At 39.5% G+C, this 17,500-nt stretch overlaps 1 protein-coding gene and 1 long non-coding RNA gene across 7 annotated transcripts in view; one reads left to right on the forward strand and one right to left on the reverse strand.

The window, feature by feature from the left end:
* The window catches only part of LOC138015286 (V-type proton ATPase subunit S1-like), a 27,261-nt gene that overhangs the window by 8,073 nt on the left and 1,688 nt on the right, over positions 1-17,500 (forward strand). For all 6 annotated transcript variants that reach the window (XM_068862274.1, XM_068862275.1, XM_068862276.1 and 3 more), the window contains exons 4-10: positions 544-631; positions 2,387-2,415; positions 3,086-3,171; positions 12,222-12,466; positions 13,284-13,331; positions 14,922-15,132; positions 17,332-17,500. The exon at positions 17,332-17,500 is cut by the window's right edge. In XM_068862274.1, coding sequence (XP_068718375.1) covers positions 544-631; positions 2,387-2,415; positions 3,086-3,171; positions 12,222-12,466; positions 13,284-13,331; positions 14,922-15,132; positions 17,332-17,500 — 876 coding nt within the window. The remainder of the gene's footprint in view (positions 1-543; positions 632-2,386; positions 2,416-3,085; positions 3,172-12,221; positions 12,467-13,283; positions 13,332-14,921; positions 15,133-17,331) is intronic.
* LOC138015288 (uncharacterized) lies at positions 15,155-17,015 on the reverse strand. Its single transcript, XR_011125529.1, has 3 exons — positions 16,897-17,015; positions 16,187-16,259; positions 15,155-15,286 (listed from the first exon to the last, which is right to left on the reverse strand). It is a non-coding gene; the product is annotated as an uncharacterized lncRNA (long non-coding RNA).

A 17,500-nucleotide genomic window follows, 5' to 3' on the forward strand; every position in this document is an offset into this window, starting at 1 on the left:
TCCAATCAGCTTCTTTACTTAACAACCAATCAGAAGCCTTTGCTGGTCTAGTCCTTCAAGTATGTGCCATGTTTACAAGTTGTCAAGTGGCAATATTTGCCAGGCTTGTTAGCTCCAGCAAAACCACCAAAAAGATACCAAAAATATCCCTCAACTTTTTGTTTATAGGGTTGTATTATTGAAATGTCGCTTCGTCTTTCTTTGAGTAACATGGTTTTCATAGTATAATTGCAGCTTGATTCATCCCTCTGATGTCTGAGTTTCATGGCCCAAAATGCCAGGAAATGCATTTTCCGGCATTCAGTTTTCAAAAATTTTCCGGGGGAGCATGCACCCGGACCCCCCCTAGAAGCGATCCCACAACCGTCTACTTTGCAAAAAACTCCGGCTACTTAAAACCTTAAAGAAAACCCTGAATACTTAATATTATTGTTGTTTTGGCTTATACAAGAAAAGGAAAGAATACTCAGTCACATTCCTTTTCTCTTTGGTCAGGTATGTTGAGTTTTTCTTTTTTGACCATAGTCATGTTGTTTTTTGTAGAGTCTCTTAGTTTTGATATCAAAGAAATTCCATTGCATCAGGGAAAGACCAATGTGCTCATCTTTCATTTGTTGCCATCGTCATCAAGGTTTGTGAAATGTTTTTAATATTACGCTGATATTAATTTACTGAGAAAAATTAAAATTGATACTGAAATAGTTTTGATGTAAAACCGACAAAAAATATTTATACATGTAGCATCAAAGTACCATATTTCATTTGTTTTGTTGGAACTGTCTTTCCCAATAATTATTATTATTTAATTAGTGGTGAGAGTACTTGCCTCCTGCCAATGTGGTTCAGGTTGGATTCCCGGACTCAACGCCTTAAGTGGATTGAGTTTGTGTTGGTTTTCTACTCTGCTTCAAGGATTTTTCTCCGGGATCTCTGAATTTCCTCCCTGATCAAAAACCACCATACAGCTGATTCCAGCTTGCTGTAAGCTGTGCTTCAAGGTCATACATGGACCATTATAGCAGCAGTAAGATCGGTGCCATAGTATGCTTTCAGTTCGACCTTCTTGAGGATCTTTTTGTTGAGGTGTTGATTTGCAACAGCGATTAGCAAAGTGAAGACAGGTTAATTATTACTATTATTATTATTATTATTATTATTATTATTATTATTATTATTATTATTATTATCATTATTATTAGTTAACTTATTAGTATTATTATTACTAATAATAATGATTAATGGAGATGAAACTGTATGAAACTTTCTTAGTGACTCCTAAAAAAATCCCCAAAACTTGTGCCATGTGCTTTCCTCATCCTCTATTAATTTTTCTCCATGCAAGCAAGAACCCAGTAGAGATTCTGTCTCCAGGCCTCTTGGACATTAGTGTAAAATGACTTCCAAAATGTACAGACTTAAAAACATAACCTACAAATTCTTGCGGTGCTCTTGTGGCTTTTTGAAATGGGTTGTTTCAGGTTAGAATAATAATTTTTTGTGTGTAATGCGTTTTCTGTATTATAAAGAAACAAAAAGGAGGTCAGGGTGGGGTAATTTTGAATGTAGCTTAAAATAATAGAATTCTTGGTCTTTGAATAATATTATTGTAACTTATTTAATATAAGGTACATTCAAAATTCTCCCAACCAGAGTAACATCGAACTGTATGTCTGATTGTCGATCTGGCCTCAGTTGATCAAAGGGCAGATAACTTTGTCTGGTAAATAAGTCACAATCTAAGAGTATCAATGATTTCAGTTTTCCTCCCATAACCATGAATACACTGTATGCATGGTGCAGTGCTCAAGATTAAAAAGAAAGTCTGGGTTGTCCCTTGTTAAAAAGCCTGATAAATTCTTGGTTGCCCATTGGGAAACCCAGGGCAATTCAATGCGTGCCGTGTTGAGATGCTATCACATGGCAATCAAGCTTGAATATCCCATAGTTCTTAGTGTACACCTGTCTTTTTTTCATGGAAGTCTGGGTTAAATTTTGGCATTTTCAAAATGGCATCTTCTTCATGTATCTCCATCGTCTGCATGTTGGTGATATAGGCTCTTGCATCTTCCTATCTGACAGTTTCCTGTAAAAGCTACAGATATTCAGAACATGGGAAAATGCACAACTGTAGCAAATCAATATCATTATTATTAACATCACTCTACCATCGGACATTGACAATAGGAAGCCAACAAGAAATTAGAGATGGTTGCTTAAACATGTATCATTCTATAGCATGGGAATATCATTGAGAGTTGATTAATTCAACTGCATTATTTATATGATTTACTGTGTTATAAAAGATTATTTGCATATGGTAGAGAACCACGTTCAATGATAGCTAGTAGTTAAGTTTAACTTATCTTTCATGTCTACAATTTCCCAGCAATCCAGAGGAGATTTTTGCTCAAAATGGTAAGTTCAAGATCTGAATTAATTTTGTGCATGGTTTCAGCTCCAGTGGCGTCAAGTCATTGAATTAAATTTTGTAAGTGAGACTTGAAATGAAGCTTTATTGAACACTCCCCTGAGGGGCTTTTCGCTGACTTTCCAGATTAGTAGCACTTTTTCTTTGTTTTTCACATGGAGAATAACATTGTATCCTGCTGTCAGACCGTTACTACCAAAAGTACTTTAAAAAATTGGTATGGTGAATTTCCCCAGGAATTTGGTTTGTAGCTTCAAACAAATTATTTCAGGCAAGTGTGTTGTCAGTTTAGTGGCATTGATCATGGGACTGATAAGTATTTTTCCTTTAAGTTTAGGTTTTCCATACAAATGATATTTGGTTTCCTTCAAAATAGTCATGATTTTGTACAAGTTTCCGTGGTTAATTACTGGGTTGATTTTTTTCGTGTTTCCTATGTCACCCATCTTTATTATCAATATGGCTTACTGCTTCTTAGTGGCTTTTTTTGTGAGCTGTGAAACAGAAGTTGCATGCATGCTGTGCATGGCTTTTTTTTAGGCCTGTCATAACATTTATTACAGAGAGCACTAGTCTTGTTATTTACTTTACCATTCAAGTACTCTTATGGGATTTTGTACAATTTTAATTCTTTCTTTGTTTTCTGTTTTATTTTAGATAAACTGATTGGAATGATAACCCAACAAATCTCTTCATCCGGTTTGCCATATTCCTGTATTTTGACAGCTTCGGCTCCTAATGAGGTACACATACAACGCATTCAGAATTGCCAAATTAGATGCCAAAAAAGTCATTGAAACTGAATCAAAGTTATAATAATAATAAATGATATTTTAGAATAAAATAGATGTTAATGCTGGTAAGCAAATACTGGGCAGCGCCTGGGAGGAGAGCGTGACTTCCCATCACATGACTACCTTATTTGGCTATTTCATTCATCCCGCCATGCGAACCTTCTCAGTTTGACATTTCCAAAGCTCAACTAGTTCTGTTTTTTCCGTTGAGCAATTTAATCTTTGCTGGGGAATTTGCTGACCTCACAAACGCGGTTTTTTATGCCCCTTGCTATCTCAAACCTTTTATTTATTACTGGAACTCGAGAACAATTTATTGAACGGCTTCACACTGTTGTTCCTTCCGCACCATCTTGTAGCTCGCGTACACCAAGCGTCCATCTGACCAGCAGAGAAACGTTCACGCTCCACCGTGAACCCCCTTTACTTCAAGTGCCTCTGCTGAGGAAGTTTCATCCTATATAGACCCACCAGCAATTGCCACCATCCCTGACGATGCGCTGCTTGAAACAGCGGTCAAAACGGTCAAATTTTATTCCAAGATGGCGTCCAAGCAAGAAGAGCTTCACACACAGACACGTCCCCAACCACGTTAGCCACTCTTATTTCCATCATCGTGGACGAAAATCGAGGAATCTGCCGCCAAAGCAGTTCCTGCTCCAACCTCAATAGCCTTCGCCTCAATCTGTGCAACCTCGACAAACTCCCGCCATTTGCTACTCACCGACGACTTCGACTTCATCGCCAGCCTTCTCAACCATCCCAGTGCCAGCAACAACATTCCTTCCCCATTTTTCAAGGACAGTCGCCGTTATCAGCACATGTTCCAACCAAAGTTAAACGCGCAACATTAAAGGGTGAGTATGTTGAGTTTGTCGCGGTGCTGCCAGAAAACTCGCGCCTTTCAGCTAACGACCTTCCCGGGCTTTCCATTTCCTTTATCGGTAAACCACAAAGAGTTCCCCCCTCCTCTTGGAAAAAGTAAGCCCAGCTCGATTCTTGTCGGCATGTTCTGTATGGTTTTCTCAGGGGTGGATCCAGGATTTTTCATGAGTGATTTGCACCAACTAAACTAGGGGGGTTTGGGGGCATGCTCCCCCAAGAAAATTTGAAATTTGGTGCTCTCCGAATGCCATTTTCCCGCACCATCATAACATTGGCCTCGACAGTCATCCATAGATAGTCCTAAATCAGCTATATTAAATCTTTGAAAGCTGCTCCTGTCGTTCCATCCTCACAAAGGTAGAATCCCACAAACCCTTCTCTGACTGTTTTGGTTGAATCAAGAAATCTGATCACCACTGAAAGATTTTCTTTGTTTGATACGTCAGCTGCTTCGTCAGACATAATAGAAAAATAATTGCTCTCCCTGATTTCCTGCGACAAATTATTCACTATGATAGCACCCACAGTTGTAATCATCTTGTTTTGACGGGTTTAAGAAATATGTCGCATTTCTGGGTGCAGTTTTCAAGTGACGTTGCAGTGTTTGATCGCCGCTGTCAATTCGAAATTCTAATAGTGCCTGAAAGTTTCCAGAAAGACTGGCATTTTGTGGATCATCATCTCATGGACCTCTGAGGGCTATGTTGTTTCTTTCGCAAAAAATTATTGTCTTGAACAGGGATTTCAGAATTTCGCCATTTGTTTTGATTTGTTGTTGAAGTAAGCTGTTTATCTGTTGATCAATTGGGAGCGATTTTCTTGTCATATTTCTCAAAAAAATTAAAACAAGAAGGATAGTTGATTTCGTGAACTGCAATAAAGGGCTGAAAAATAAGGTTTGGAAGAAATTTGAGTGATTTCTGCAAATCACTTGAACTACTCTGGATCCACCCCTGGTTCTGCACTTCTCACTTCTTTTCCCCAAAGGGCGGTAGAGATGTTCCCCTATCAAGCGACCATTCGATTACCCAAAGGAAGTTGCGGGCTTGGCATGGCCTTCCTATGATGTTGACTTTCGTAGGAAAACAGCCACAAACCTCCCCCTCTAAAACAGACATCTAACCCTGGGTCCAAATTAACTTGTACATTTTGACCTGTTTTATGGATACCAGAAAGCAACGACCACATGGTCTTGTGTATGTGTCAAGCATTATTATTATTATTATTATTATTATTTATTTATTTATTTATTTTTTCACTTTCAAAAGCACACATTTTGGAGAGAAAAGGTATCCGACCTCGAATGTACATGTAATAATGAAATCTATCTGCCCCCTAGTTTGTCGAAAATTTCAGCTACGGAAACACTAGTCACACCCTGTCGAACACAATCTGCCATAGTGGTACATTCCTCGCACCAGTCCTTGAATCTCTTTACTGAGTCGTTTTTCCCCCTGCAATACATATTTTATGAGAAACAACGGCTTGTGAGGTTATGGAGGTTGTTAACGAAAAAACTCCTTCATTTCTATTTCAAAACAGTCTCAGGATAAAAAGTAAGACACCTCTTGGCAAACAGATCTGACCTTAACAATGGTGACCAGTTGTGAAATTCTGGTCGCCAGTACTCAATTTTTTAGTCGCATTAGCAACCAGGAAGGCGCAATTTCAGACCCCGTAACCTGCCTCCAGAATAATCCCCATTCACCCCTGAGGGAGCTCCAGGGAATGGCCCGGAAAAACCACTACTACCTCTACACAGCCCTTCCCGTTGGCCTACGGAGTGCCCCTTCATTTTTAATCAGCTTTCCATATCCCCCTCCCTGTTCGACCTGCTCACAAGTTCACCCTGATCCCTTTTGTTACTCATCTGTGCAATACAGGCTCCTACGGCACGATTATGTTTATCTGGCAGCACTTGACAACCTTCACATTGAGTCTGGCTGTCTCCTGGACATTCTGGCTATGCCAGTCCTTCACAAAAGTTTGAGGGGGATCAAGCTCTCCCATGGGAATGCAAGAAGGCTTGCCACCTGATCACCTCATCAGTTCTCCATAGCATCTAAGTAAACTAAGTTACAACCTTTTAAGTCTACCAAATGTTGACTCCTTTATGTTATGGGCTGCATTTACCCTTTCATTTTTTGGCTTCTTAACCCTTTAAGCCCCAAGGGGTTCCCCATTGACGAGTAAAATCGTCTGGCGTTAGACAGAGTAAAATCTATAAGTGCCATTTGGCACTATCGGGGCTGAAAGGGTTAAACGGGGACATAGTTTTTTGATGCTGTTAGCTTAACCCTTTAAGCCCCGAGGGGTTCCCCATTGACGAGTAAAATCGTCTGGCGTTAGACAGAGTAAAATCTATAAGTGCCATTTGGCACTATCGGGGCTGAAAGGGTTAAGAAGCAGCGAATTTACCTGCAATGGCAATTTCGACCCTCAGTCCCACCTTGCTAGAACAGACATTTCTTTCCATCCCAACATCCTTCACCCTACTTCATTTGACACTGCAATTTAAAAGTCCAAAACTGACCCTTTCTGGGAGACAGCCAGGCTCAGTTTTGCAAGGTCAAACTCAGACCTTTATGCATCGTCTGCCCTGCAAGATTATAAAATTATGCTCAAAACTGCAACTCAAGACCCTGGCCAGCTACTCTTCAGCTTCTCCTGTGGACCATATCTCACCCAGACTTCACACACCAACAGCGTATGGTCTCTCTTAAACCTCTGTGACAATGACAGCTCCTCCTCTGCCTCTCACAGCTTTAGTATTGGTACTGCTACAACTGGCAGAATCACTGGCATTTTCAACTGGCTCTTCAAATTCTGGGTCGCTGGAATCTTAACACATACCAAGCTTACATCAGGACTCCAAAGGAAACAATATGTCGTTCCTCAGTCATTGGCCTCTTGCTCCTCCTGCTAACAACCCCCTGGAATCCTTGAAAGCACTTGAGTATCTCATTGAAACTTGGATTTTTCTAACAATCAGTAATGATCTATGACAGTTCCTTGGATAACTTAATTCATATTTTCCTGTATCGTCCTGAACCTATAGTGTTTTCACCTATGGGTACAGCAATCATGTTGGCATCCCCCTGGAAGCCTGCTGTGTGCGTTTGCTCCCACCCTCATTTCTCCTCGATACGATTGCCTTTCATCCCCTTTTCAGCCACATGCCAGCCATCACATGAGTGAAAGCACTATCCTAAGCTTAATGCCATGTTTCTCCTTTAAAACAAAAAAGGAAAACGGCCCATTCGGCACTTGAGGGCTTTCTGTGACATTCTCTTCCCTTGGGCTTTCTGCCCTCTCAAGTTCATGTAGTACTATTGGAAATGACTATTTTGACGGAAATGTTTTGCACGAGGGTCCTATCCCCTCCAGCCAAATGTGTTGTGCGAGAGTCCTATCCCCTCCAGCTGAATGTTTTGTGCGAGGGTCCTATCCCCTCCAGTCGAATGTTTTTTTGCGAGGGTCCTATCCCCTCCAGTCAAATGTTTAGTGCGAGGGTCCTATCCCCTCCAGTCAAATGTTTAGTGCGAGGGTCCTATCCCTTCCAGTCAAATTTTTTGTGCGAGGGTCCTATCCCCTCCATTCAAATGTCTAGTGCGAGAGTCCTATCCTCTCCAGTTAATTGTTTTTTGTGAGGGTCCTATCCCCTCCAGTCTCTATGCGATGCCCATTGGCTTTGGTTTTTTTTTTTTTCTTTTTACGCTCATGTCGTACTTTCGACCCCTATCTCCACTCGTCGATTCTCTACTTTCACCTTTGGGGCAGGCAATGTTTGCTTTTCGCTATTGCAACTCCGTGGAGATGGGGTCATTTTTTCTCCCTGTCAAATTGGGAGCAAAACCACTAAATGGGCTTCGCACAGGGCACTCCTCGTTTATCTCGGCGTTTTGGGCGGGGAATTGCTGCCTGCGGCACCCCTTCAGCCCTGTGCTGAAGCCCCGTTAGGGAGGGGGCATATTGTTACTCTGCTGGACTGGGTTAACTTGGCCCCAGGACATTATTCCAGCAACTATGCCCGCCTTGCAATACAGGCATGAGGCACCCCCTCGGCTAGTTGCCGAGGCCCCTCATCCGGTGGTCCATACCGGCGGTGGGTTTTATCCGCGCCTTGCCAGTACATTCCCTGCCCCTCGTTTACGCCCAAGTTGTGTGTATTGTCTTTTATTGCGCACCAAAGCATTAATAATAATAATAATAATAATAATACATTTCTATAGCACCCTATTCTAGAGCTCTAAGGCGCATTACAATAAAAAATGTTAAAAAGCAGTAACTTGGTAAATTATAAATTAAAATACAAAAGCAAATTAAACTGCAAATTAAAATAGCGCTTAAAAACATAAGTTTTAAGATTGCTTTTAAAAGATGTAAGATTTGGACTACATTTTACATTTTCCGGAAGATTATTCCAAAGTTTAGGAGCGCAAACCGAAAAAAGCATGATCACCATAAAATTTTAGCCTCGATCTAGGTGTCACTAACAAGTTAATGGTTGAAGATCGTAAACTCCTAGATGGCTTGTAAGTTTGTAACAGATCACGAATATAGCTAGGACTTAAATGATTTAAAGCTTTAAAAGTTAACAGTAAGATTTGAAAAATAATCCTCTGCTCCACGGGAAGCCAGTGTAGTTCTCTCAGTAAAGGAGTTATACGTTCATGTTTAGAACCACATAGGATCAGATGCGGTGCACAGTTCTGAACTAACTGAAGTCTATGAATCAAGTGTTTCGGAAGTCCGTATAAGAGAGAGTTACAGTTGTCCAATCTACACATGAAAGCATGCACTAACATTACGGTGTTTTCCGCTGACAAAAACGTCCTCATACGAGAGATATTACCGCGCACCGGTGGCTCAGTTGGTTGAGCACCGGACCGTCACGCGGGAGGTCGTGAGTTCAACTCCGGCCGGACCAACACTCAGGGTCTTAAAATAACTGAGGAGAATGTGCTGCCTTTGTAACTACATCTGCAAATGGTTAGACTTTCAAGTCTTCGCGGATAAGGACGATAAGCCGGAGGTCCCGTCTCACAACCCTTTAATGTCTATAATCCTGTGGGATGTAAAAGAACCCACACACTTGTCGCTAAGAGTAGGGCACGTAGTTCCTGGTGTTGTGGTATGTCTTCTGTTGAGTATCATGGTTGGGAGGGTAAAAAAAGGGGCCACAGTAGTTGACGCAAGCTGTTGTGGCGCTCTGCCAGCCTGACTGGCAAAGTCTGTAAATCAAATCATATTACGAATGTGAAAAAAGGCTGATTTACAGATGGCAGTAACTTGACGATCCATGTTCAGTTTTTTGTCAAAAATTACACCTATGTTGCTGGCAAACTGAGAGGGTTTTATAGCTGACCCATCAACCGCTGTGAAAGAGAGGAGCTGAGAGACTGGACGATGCCGCAATCCAATGACCAAAAGCACTGTCTTGTCACCATTAAGTTAAGTTTGTTCAGGGACATCCATGTTGCAATATCACGTAAACATGCTTCAATTCTGGGCACAAAAACAGGCAAATCAGAGTCGAACAAAAAAATAAACCTGCAAATCATCAGCGTAGAAATGAAAGTTCATATTATGTCTTCTTATAACCTCACCGAGAGGGGACGTATACAAAAGAAATAAAATAGGGCCAAGAACAGAACCTTGGGGAACACCGTAGATAAGATCAGACCTGGTGGAACTGGTTCCATTCACGCAGACAAATTGACTCCGACAAGCTAGGTAGGATTTGAACCAAGTGAGGACCCTGTGAGAACTTTGTCTTGGTAGCATTGATCTTCAGGGCGACCTTCGCACATTGTACTTCCAAGGCCCGTGTCTTATCTCCCTCATATCCTGTATTCTGTGCGACAGTAGGGCCAGATCATCAGAAAAGACAAGGTCTTCTAAGGATGTCGTAAAGGTCCACTGAGTACCTCTCCTCCTGTCAAAGGCTGTCCTCGTCACCTAATCCAGGGCGACCAGAAACAACAGGGAAGATAGCAGGCATCCATTGTGTACCACCTGTACAGAAAAATCTTCATAGAGAGCTCTGATGATGGTGACTAACTTGTCAGGTATCCCATAGTGCCGCAACAACCTACACGAAACCTCTCTGCTGATACTATTGAAGGCATTTTTGAAATCTATCAAGTTGATATACAAGGAGGACTGCCACTCGATACTCTGCTCCACAATATAATCAATAACTCTTCATCTGTTTACTTGGGTGTCATCATTGATGACAAATTATTGTCTTCAACTAAACATATTAAATCAGTTACCTTGTCAGTGTTCTCCCCAAGATTTTTGGAAGGCCAGGGGGCATTCTGTCGGAAGCTTAATCTACCATACAAAATTAAGACTTACAAAAATAGCAAAGCAAATTATCATGCTGTCTAGGAAAACATAAAACTTAAAAACATGGAACATCCACCCTAACAGCACATCCTTGCCTTACTCTTTGGGCCCTTTGATTGTGTTTTCTGCACAACTTGCACAACATACCACTACCACTATTTAGTATTATCATCTTCGTTAGTCTTAAGAAGCCAAGGGAAGTCCTTCAGCCACGTTGGATCAAACTCTGATTTTCGGTGTTTGGAATCTGTGGATGTTGACGGACCTTGTGTTGTTTCCCGAGGCTGGACTTCTTAATCCAAATTACTTACACTCTTATATCTCTTTTCCAGGGTGAAAAAAGAACTTAATTTAACTAGCTTTTCGTTTCTGTTCAGAGGATCCTGAGTTTGTCGAAGCCGCCATTTTTTGACAACCTTCCGAGCGCGTGGGAATTGAGTTTAGTATTCCATGTAATATCCGTAAAGTGCCCTTGAATTTACGGCAAACTGAAAGACGGCTGCCATTCAACGAAACGAGCGGATGACAAGGGTAAATGAGCTGAAACCTTATCAATTGCGAGAAAACACAATGAGAAAACACTAGACAATGCTTCAGTATCTTTATTGAGTGTTTTTCTTTTTTTAATTATGGACAGGATCCCAGTTTTAGATGTTAAACTACGTAAGGTCACTTGTTTTAAGCCAGGCGGCAACGATTTTTCAACGAATCAAGCCACGCGGCACTCCTGGCCGGAAAAACATCGGGAGAACACTGCTTGTCCTTTAATGCTAAATAAAAATGTTAAGATGCATTAGTTTCCTGCAAAGCTCTACTCTGAAGTCGATTTACTTCCGAACTGTTCTGTGAAGTGTGCCTTGAAGCTACCCATACTAGAGCAGCTCGATTAATTCACAAACACCAAGAAATTTAAAAGACGAAGGTTTTCTCTTAATTGCAAAGTGGCCATCACTCCACTATTTTTATACCTTTCACCTCTTAACTGTTAACTACAGGGCTTTCTACCATCTAGATTTAAAGGAAATAAATTCGTTAGGTCCTAGGGGTCCTGCCCAATATAATTTTAGGAGATGTTTAAATGTTTTGCAAACAGGCTTAGATCTGAAATGAGCAATAGCAGCTCTTCATTTAGGGCTGCAATTGCTTGGAATAATCTTTCCGACAAATGAAGATCTAGTCAAAACCCGTCCTCTTTTAAATACGGTATATAAACCTTAAGAAACTTAGAGTTCTAGTTGAGAACATACAGTATTACTAGGGTAGTTCTGCCCTTTTTGTAAATGTTAAGGATTTAAGTTATATTCTTCATTGCTCTTTTTAATCAAATTCTCTCTTGTAATAATAAATATGCATATTCTGTTATTGTAGTTGTAAGTATTAGATTATAGTTTAAATTATGATCGATCTTTTTTATTCAAATTTTGTTGTACTTATACATGCTTTTGTATAGTTGCCCTTTTTACCTGACCTGCTTGACTAAGTAAAGATGATGATGATGATGATGAACATGAGTGAGAACAGTGTCGAGAAGGCAAGAGCAAAGAACAAAAGCATTGAATTTTATCTATCCAAGCATTTCAGTTTTAATAAAATAAATCTGAAGCCAAAATGTTAGTCAAAAATTGTGGTTTAAGATACCGGTGGATACAATGTACTGTTAAATAACTGGCCCATTTTTTCCAGGGCCAATTAATTTTGCTAGTTCATTGTGATAGACTGTACAGTGCATTCTCTAACAGCGTTGTTAACTTTTCTTGAAGGATGTTGAGACCAGACATGTGGCCGAAGAACGATCACATGTGGCTCATGACCGGCTTCGCAGAGATGTAAAAGAAGAAATTCCTGTCAGTGGCAATAGTAGTTTTGTGTTTGTCAATGCTGATTGTATCCTGTTGTACACAAAGGGAATTGTGTTTCAATACAATGAAAGGCCTTATGATATATTTAACATGACTAGACTGGAATACAGTTCTAGTGGAGTTTGTGCAAATGATTTTAACGAAAGGTATGGTAAACTGCTATTAACGGCTATGATTAAAAATACCTCTTCATTTGTTTACCCCTTTAAAAATTATTGTGACTACATGTATACCACAGTGACACTGCAGATCTGCAAATCTCTATACTGTAGCTTAGAGGCAGAGCAACTAAACCAATTAATCAGGAATTCTTAGGTTCAATTCCTTTTGGAAGCACAGAAAGAAATACAATCATCTCACCATGTGATTTTATTAAGCAAATTGCTTGCAGACAATCGTGAATTGAAGGTAGATAGTTACCTCACTGGAACACTAAACTTAAAGATAGTCTGGCAGTAATAAAATAATGTACAGTAAACGAGATTGATTCAAAATGCTTGAACAGCAAACTTGTTAGCATGTAAGGTTACTCATGTTACCTTAAATTGAGGAGACCAAAACTGCCAATTTAATCCTAAAAAAATGTGGTAATGATACATGTATTTACAACCTTTTACTTATAACTAAACACCAGCATTCCAATATTGTAAAAGATATCCAATACTGTAAAATCCAGGCCTGGAAATTCTGGAAAAGAAGGACAAGTCCAAAAAGATCCTGGAAAATTAGTCCCATGCTAAAACAAAATAAAATCGTTGTCTCAATTTTTGGCAAGCGGGCTACAACTTGTCTATTTGTATGCAGTTTTCAAGAGCACTCTATTTCATATTCTGGACCATATACCATATTTTCAAGGGTTTCCAAGGTCACAGATTTTGTCTTATATGGTGTTGAAAAGTCGTGGAAAAGTCATGGGATTTTAGGACAAAAAAGTGTACTAAGCCTTTGTTTCTTTCCTTCCAGTGTTTCTGTAAAGTTCAAGATGGAAAATGTCCAGACATTTGACTTGAGGTGACCCTAAATAAACATAATAATGTCTTAATCTCATCACACTAAGGAGATACAAAATTTAACATTCCGCTTTACGCTCATTGGAAAATCACCTTCATACACTTTCAAAATAAATCAGAAAATCCTAGGTATCCATTGGAATCCCTGACAATGAATTACTGTAAATTATCAGAAATTCCAAGAGAAGTGTTGAATTCCAAGTTTCTGTTGCAAAACCATGGAATTTTTTTTAAATCTCCTTGGTCAAAAAGAAAGCCTTTGCAACATGTAATACATACACTGTACATTTCCTTTGGTTCAAGTATGGTGAGAATGGGAAGAGGAAGAGGGTTTGTTCTTTTAATGGCCTGTAGTGTTGGAAATATTGTAGGATTACTGTACGTATCTTAGAGTAGTTGAAACGAAAAGTGAACAAAATTAAGCACAGCTTTTCAGAATCAGACACCGATTTTTCTATTACAAGACACTCCTCAAAGCATTTACTTGGAATACCGTTTTGCGCAGAAGAAGGGTGGTGATACATTTTGGAAGAATTAGAAACAAATTGGAAGGATTGAATACACTGAAGTGATGTTTAAATTTGCTAAGTACGGAACAAAAGAAGTAAATGTTTCTGCAGCCAATTTAAGTCTGGAGGGGTCATGAAACGGGTAATGTATCAGTGAACATTGCTTAGTGTTTAGGACAATCTGTAGGAAAGGGTAAGGATCACGGTCTGCTACTGCATAAGTAATCGTCATACACAGGTTGGCAGCAGCATCAAGAATGCCTCAAAACAGATTCAATAAGCAAAGACATACTGTACCAGGTGCTGGTTTGAGTAGAATAACAGCCTGTATCAAGAAGGAGCCTTTCTCTAGGGATGTCTGGCGGATGCCAGTTTTGAAAGGACGCTGCCAAACCCCATATTTCAAAAGCAAAATTGGTGATCACATTTACATGAATGATGGAAAGGTATAATGGGACCAAGGAGAGGAGAGGATATGTCCTTCACCTGTTACCCGTTGCCAATCAACTGGTATCTGATCACCTTAAGTTGACTTAACGTTGTCATGGTCAACAATAATTTTGGAAAATGGATTTTAATCTTAGGTTTGAAAGAATCTCAATTTACAGGGAAAAAAGTAGCCGACCTCTCATAGTGAAGTAGCTGAGGCTTTTCATCAGCTGGACCGGTACCTATTTAAACTACTGACAACCTTCACTCCCCCCCTCCCCCTGGACAAAAATTTGAAGTGACTCAATACTGCTAGTTTGTGGAGAACATCAGCCTTGATGGTTCATTTTTCTGTTCTCATTTTAACTGCATTAACACCAGTTTCTTTCACTGTTACCCATTTTACCCAATTTCCACTGGTTGGTGATATTTTTCATAACTGGTGTTGACAATCTTTGAACATCTTGGTGCATGTACGGTAGTCTTGAGAAAAGCTGTTTTTGATGACTGGTATTAATATTGGTCGACCTCTGCAGAAATCAACTTCATCTGTTTTATACAACGTTACCCAGCTATTTTAATTCTGGGTTCAAACTAATCACAATATTTTTTCTGATTTATACTAAAGTAGAATTTATTAATGTTTGTTTCAGATTTGTCTTTTCCAACCACTCGAGATCTGATTGGAGTTGTTCAAAAGCGACTCTAGAAGTTGATGGCATGTTTGGCACGGAACACATTCAACAAACGTTTTCCTACGATAATTGTCGCAAGGTGTTGACAGCTCCATCCAAATACTCCTATAGCTGTGGCAGAGTGACGTTGAAAACTGAAAACAGTTCACTAAGTTTCAAGCAATTTCAGGTGAGGAATTTTCTCACTTTCTCAATTTTAACAGCATTCCTTTCCCTCCTGAGAATGTCTCTTACTGCGATTTTCATAATTCTGCAGAATCTCTTCTTCAAGCGTCAACTGCCAAATGCAATTTGGCTTCCATCCATCAAACTTTCGAGTTGACCTGAAACCATGGAGGCAGAAATCAATTGATGCGTGTCATACATAACCTACCAATCAGCATCTTTTGTTCCCATGGTACATTCATACATTCAAACTCGTTACCAATGGAAAGCGAAGAAGCCTCAGTGTACGAATATTTTTACTGAAGAACCTCTACAAAGATATCATAATGGTATTTGAGCTGTGAATCAAACAAAAACTCTAATTCACCTTTCAGGGGCAGAGTCGATTTTCCCTGCTGTGTTCAGAAATTTGATTGATGGCAGCTAAAATGCATTTTGGCGGGTAACGCTTAAAGATGAGATTCCACAGAATTATGAAAATTGCAGTAATAGATTTTTTACTCTGTCTAATGCTACACAATTTTAGTCATCAACATGAACCTCTTCAGGAGTTAAAGGATTAAGACACAGAATGCAATCCAACAAAAAGCTACAGTTTGTTTGAGGTTATTTTGAGTCTTAAGCTTGCATGAACAGCCAATATGACAAGTGCTCGCCTAATGATTGGATGGTTGGTGCACTGTTAGAGTTCTCAACTTCCATCAGTATGACCTGGGGGTTGGTTTGCTATCTCTGTGTCATACGTTGTATGTGGTTTGAATTTGTTGGTTCTGTACTCAGCTCAGAGAGGTTTTTTCTCTTCATGTAGACTGGTCTTTTTTGTTGATCAAAGACTGGCCTTAATTTGATATGTACTCTAATATTTTTTGATTTCATTTGAGAGCCATGTGTTAGATATCCATACAGTTAATGTGCCTCCCCTTTTTGAATAAAGATTACCATTATTGTAATACACGGAGAACCTTACAGTGCAGGGTCAGTGAAAGCACAAACTTGACCCACTTGTGACAGCGAGTCCAGAAATCAAATGTTCAGTTATGAAAGTAATTAGAACACACCTAATTCGACAAGAATCACATGGTGTCTCCTTGCTCTTCTCACTAACTTCAACATCACTCACATCTTAGCACTCTAGGTTTGCAAGCAATAATCATTAATTATAATGTCACAGACTGTCCTCTAAGGTGCCTATGATGTCAACACAATTTCAACTTTCTTTATTCTCGGAAATCGTCCAAATACATTGTGTTGTTTTTGGAACCATTGGATTGAAAATTCCCTTTTTTTATTTGCTTTGAAAGACAGAGAAAGTGGTTATACTCTGATTCATAACCGAGCATTAAAGGGGAATGGATTGAAGACTGGGTTGATGTCATAGACTGCTTTGCATTTTGCTGGTTCTTTCAAAAACAGCGATGCAAATTAATTTGTGACGTCAACCTAATATCAACTTCATTTCCCTTCATTGCTTGGTTATGGATCAAAGTATGACCACAGACACTTTTTCTGTCCTTGAAAGCAAATAAAAAAGTGAACTCTCAATCCAAAGGCTCTAAAACAACACAAAGTAGTTGGAACGTATGCGGTGAAAAAATAAGTGGAAAGTTTGTTGAGGTGGTAGGCACTTTAAACCCATTCCTCAAGGAAACATAAACAGCTGGATTTACCCTAACCTAAAAGAAAGACTAACTCAAACATGATTCTTTTTCATTAATATGCTATATCACTCAAATCAATACCGTTTGACACTACTTTGTTGTAGTTTCACCTGTTGTGTTTAAAAAGTCATTTTTATTCCTGGGTATGAGGATATGATAACCCAGCAGTGTCTCTGACAATTTGAACTCCATTTACAGGACAGTTCTTTGTAGCTGTAGTGCACACACATGTTGGTGGGTTGAGCAATCCTTCTCACCATGCCTGACAAACAGACATTAATCATGCCTCTTAACAAGGACTTTTTGAATTACAATATTCTGTGGTGTTGTTTTAATGTGCCATGCCGATTGACATGAGGAAAAGACTTCTTCTTGGTCCCAGTAGTTCTTCCAATTCAGTTGAACATGTCACTTTTGTTATCTGATTCTCTAGGGCTTACTACAAACCACCTGCATGTACGGTGTATTGTGTCTCCCAGCAAAATTCAAATGAATGTCTTTGTTGAGTTTTCTTTCTGTTTTATAAATTCAATTTTCTTTTTCAGGTTCAACCATTTGTCCCCATCAATAGCACCTCCTTTTCTTATGCATATGACTGTACAGGTTTCTTCACCATTCCAATTTTAATGGGTCTTTTCACTGCTGCCATCCTTCTTGTTATTCTGTTTTGTGGTGTTATAGCTATGTTGAGTATGACCACAATGGACAGATTTG

The sequence above is a fragment of the Montipora capricornis genome, chromosome 9 (genome assembly GCF_036669925.1).
Source record: "Montipora capricornis isolate CH-2021 chromosome 9, ASM3666992v2, whole genome shotgun sequence".
NCBI classification, from domain to species: domain Eukaryota; kingdom Metazoa; phylum Cnidaria; class Anthozoa; order Scleractinia; family Acroporidae; genus Montipora; species Montipora capricornis.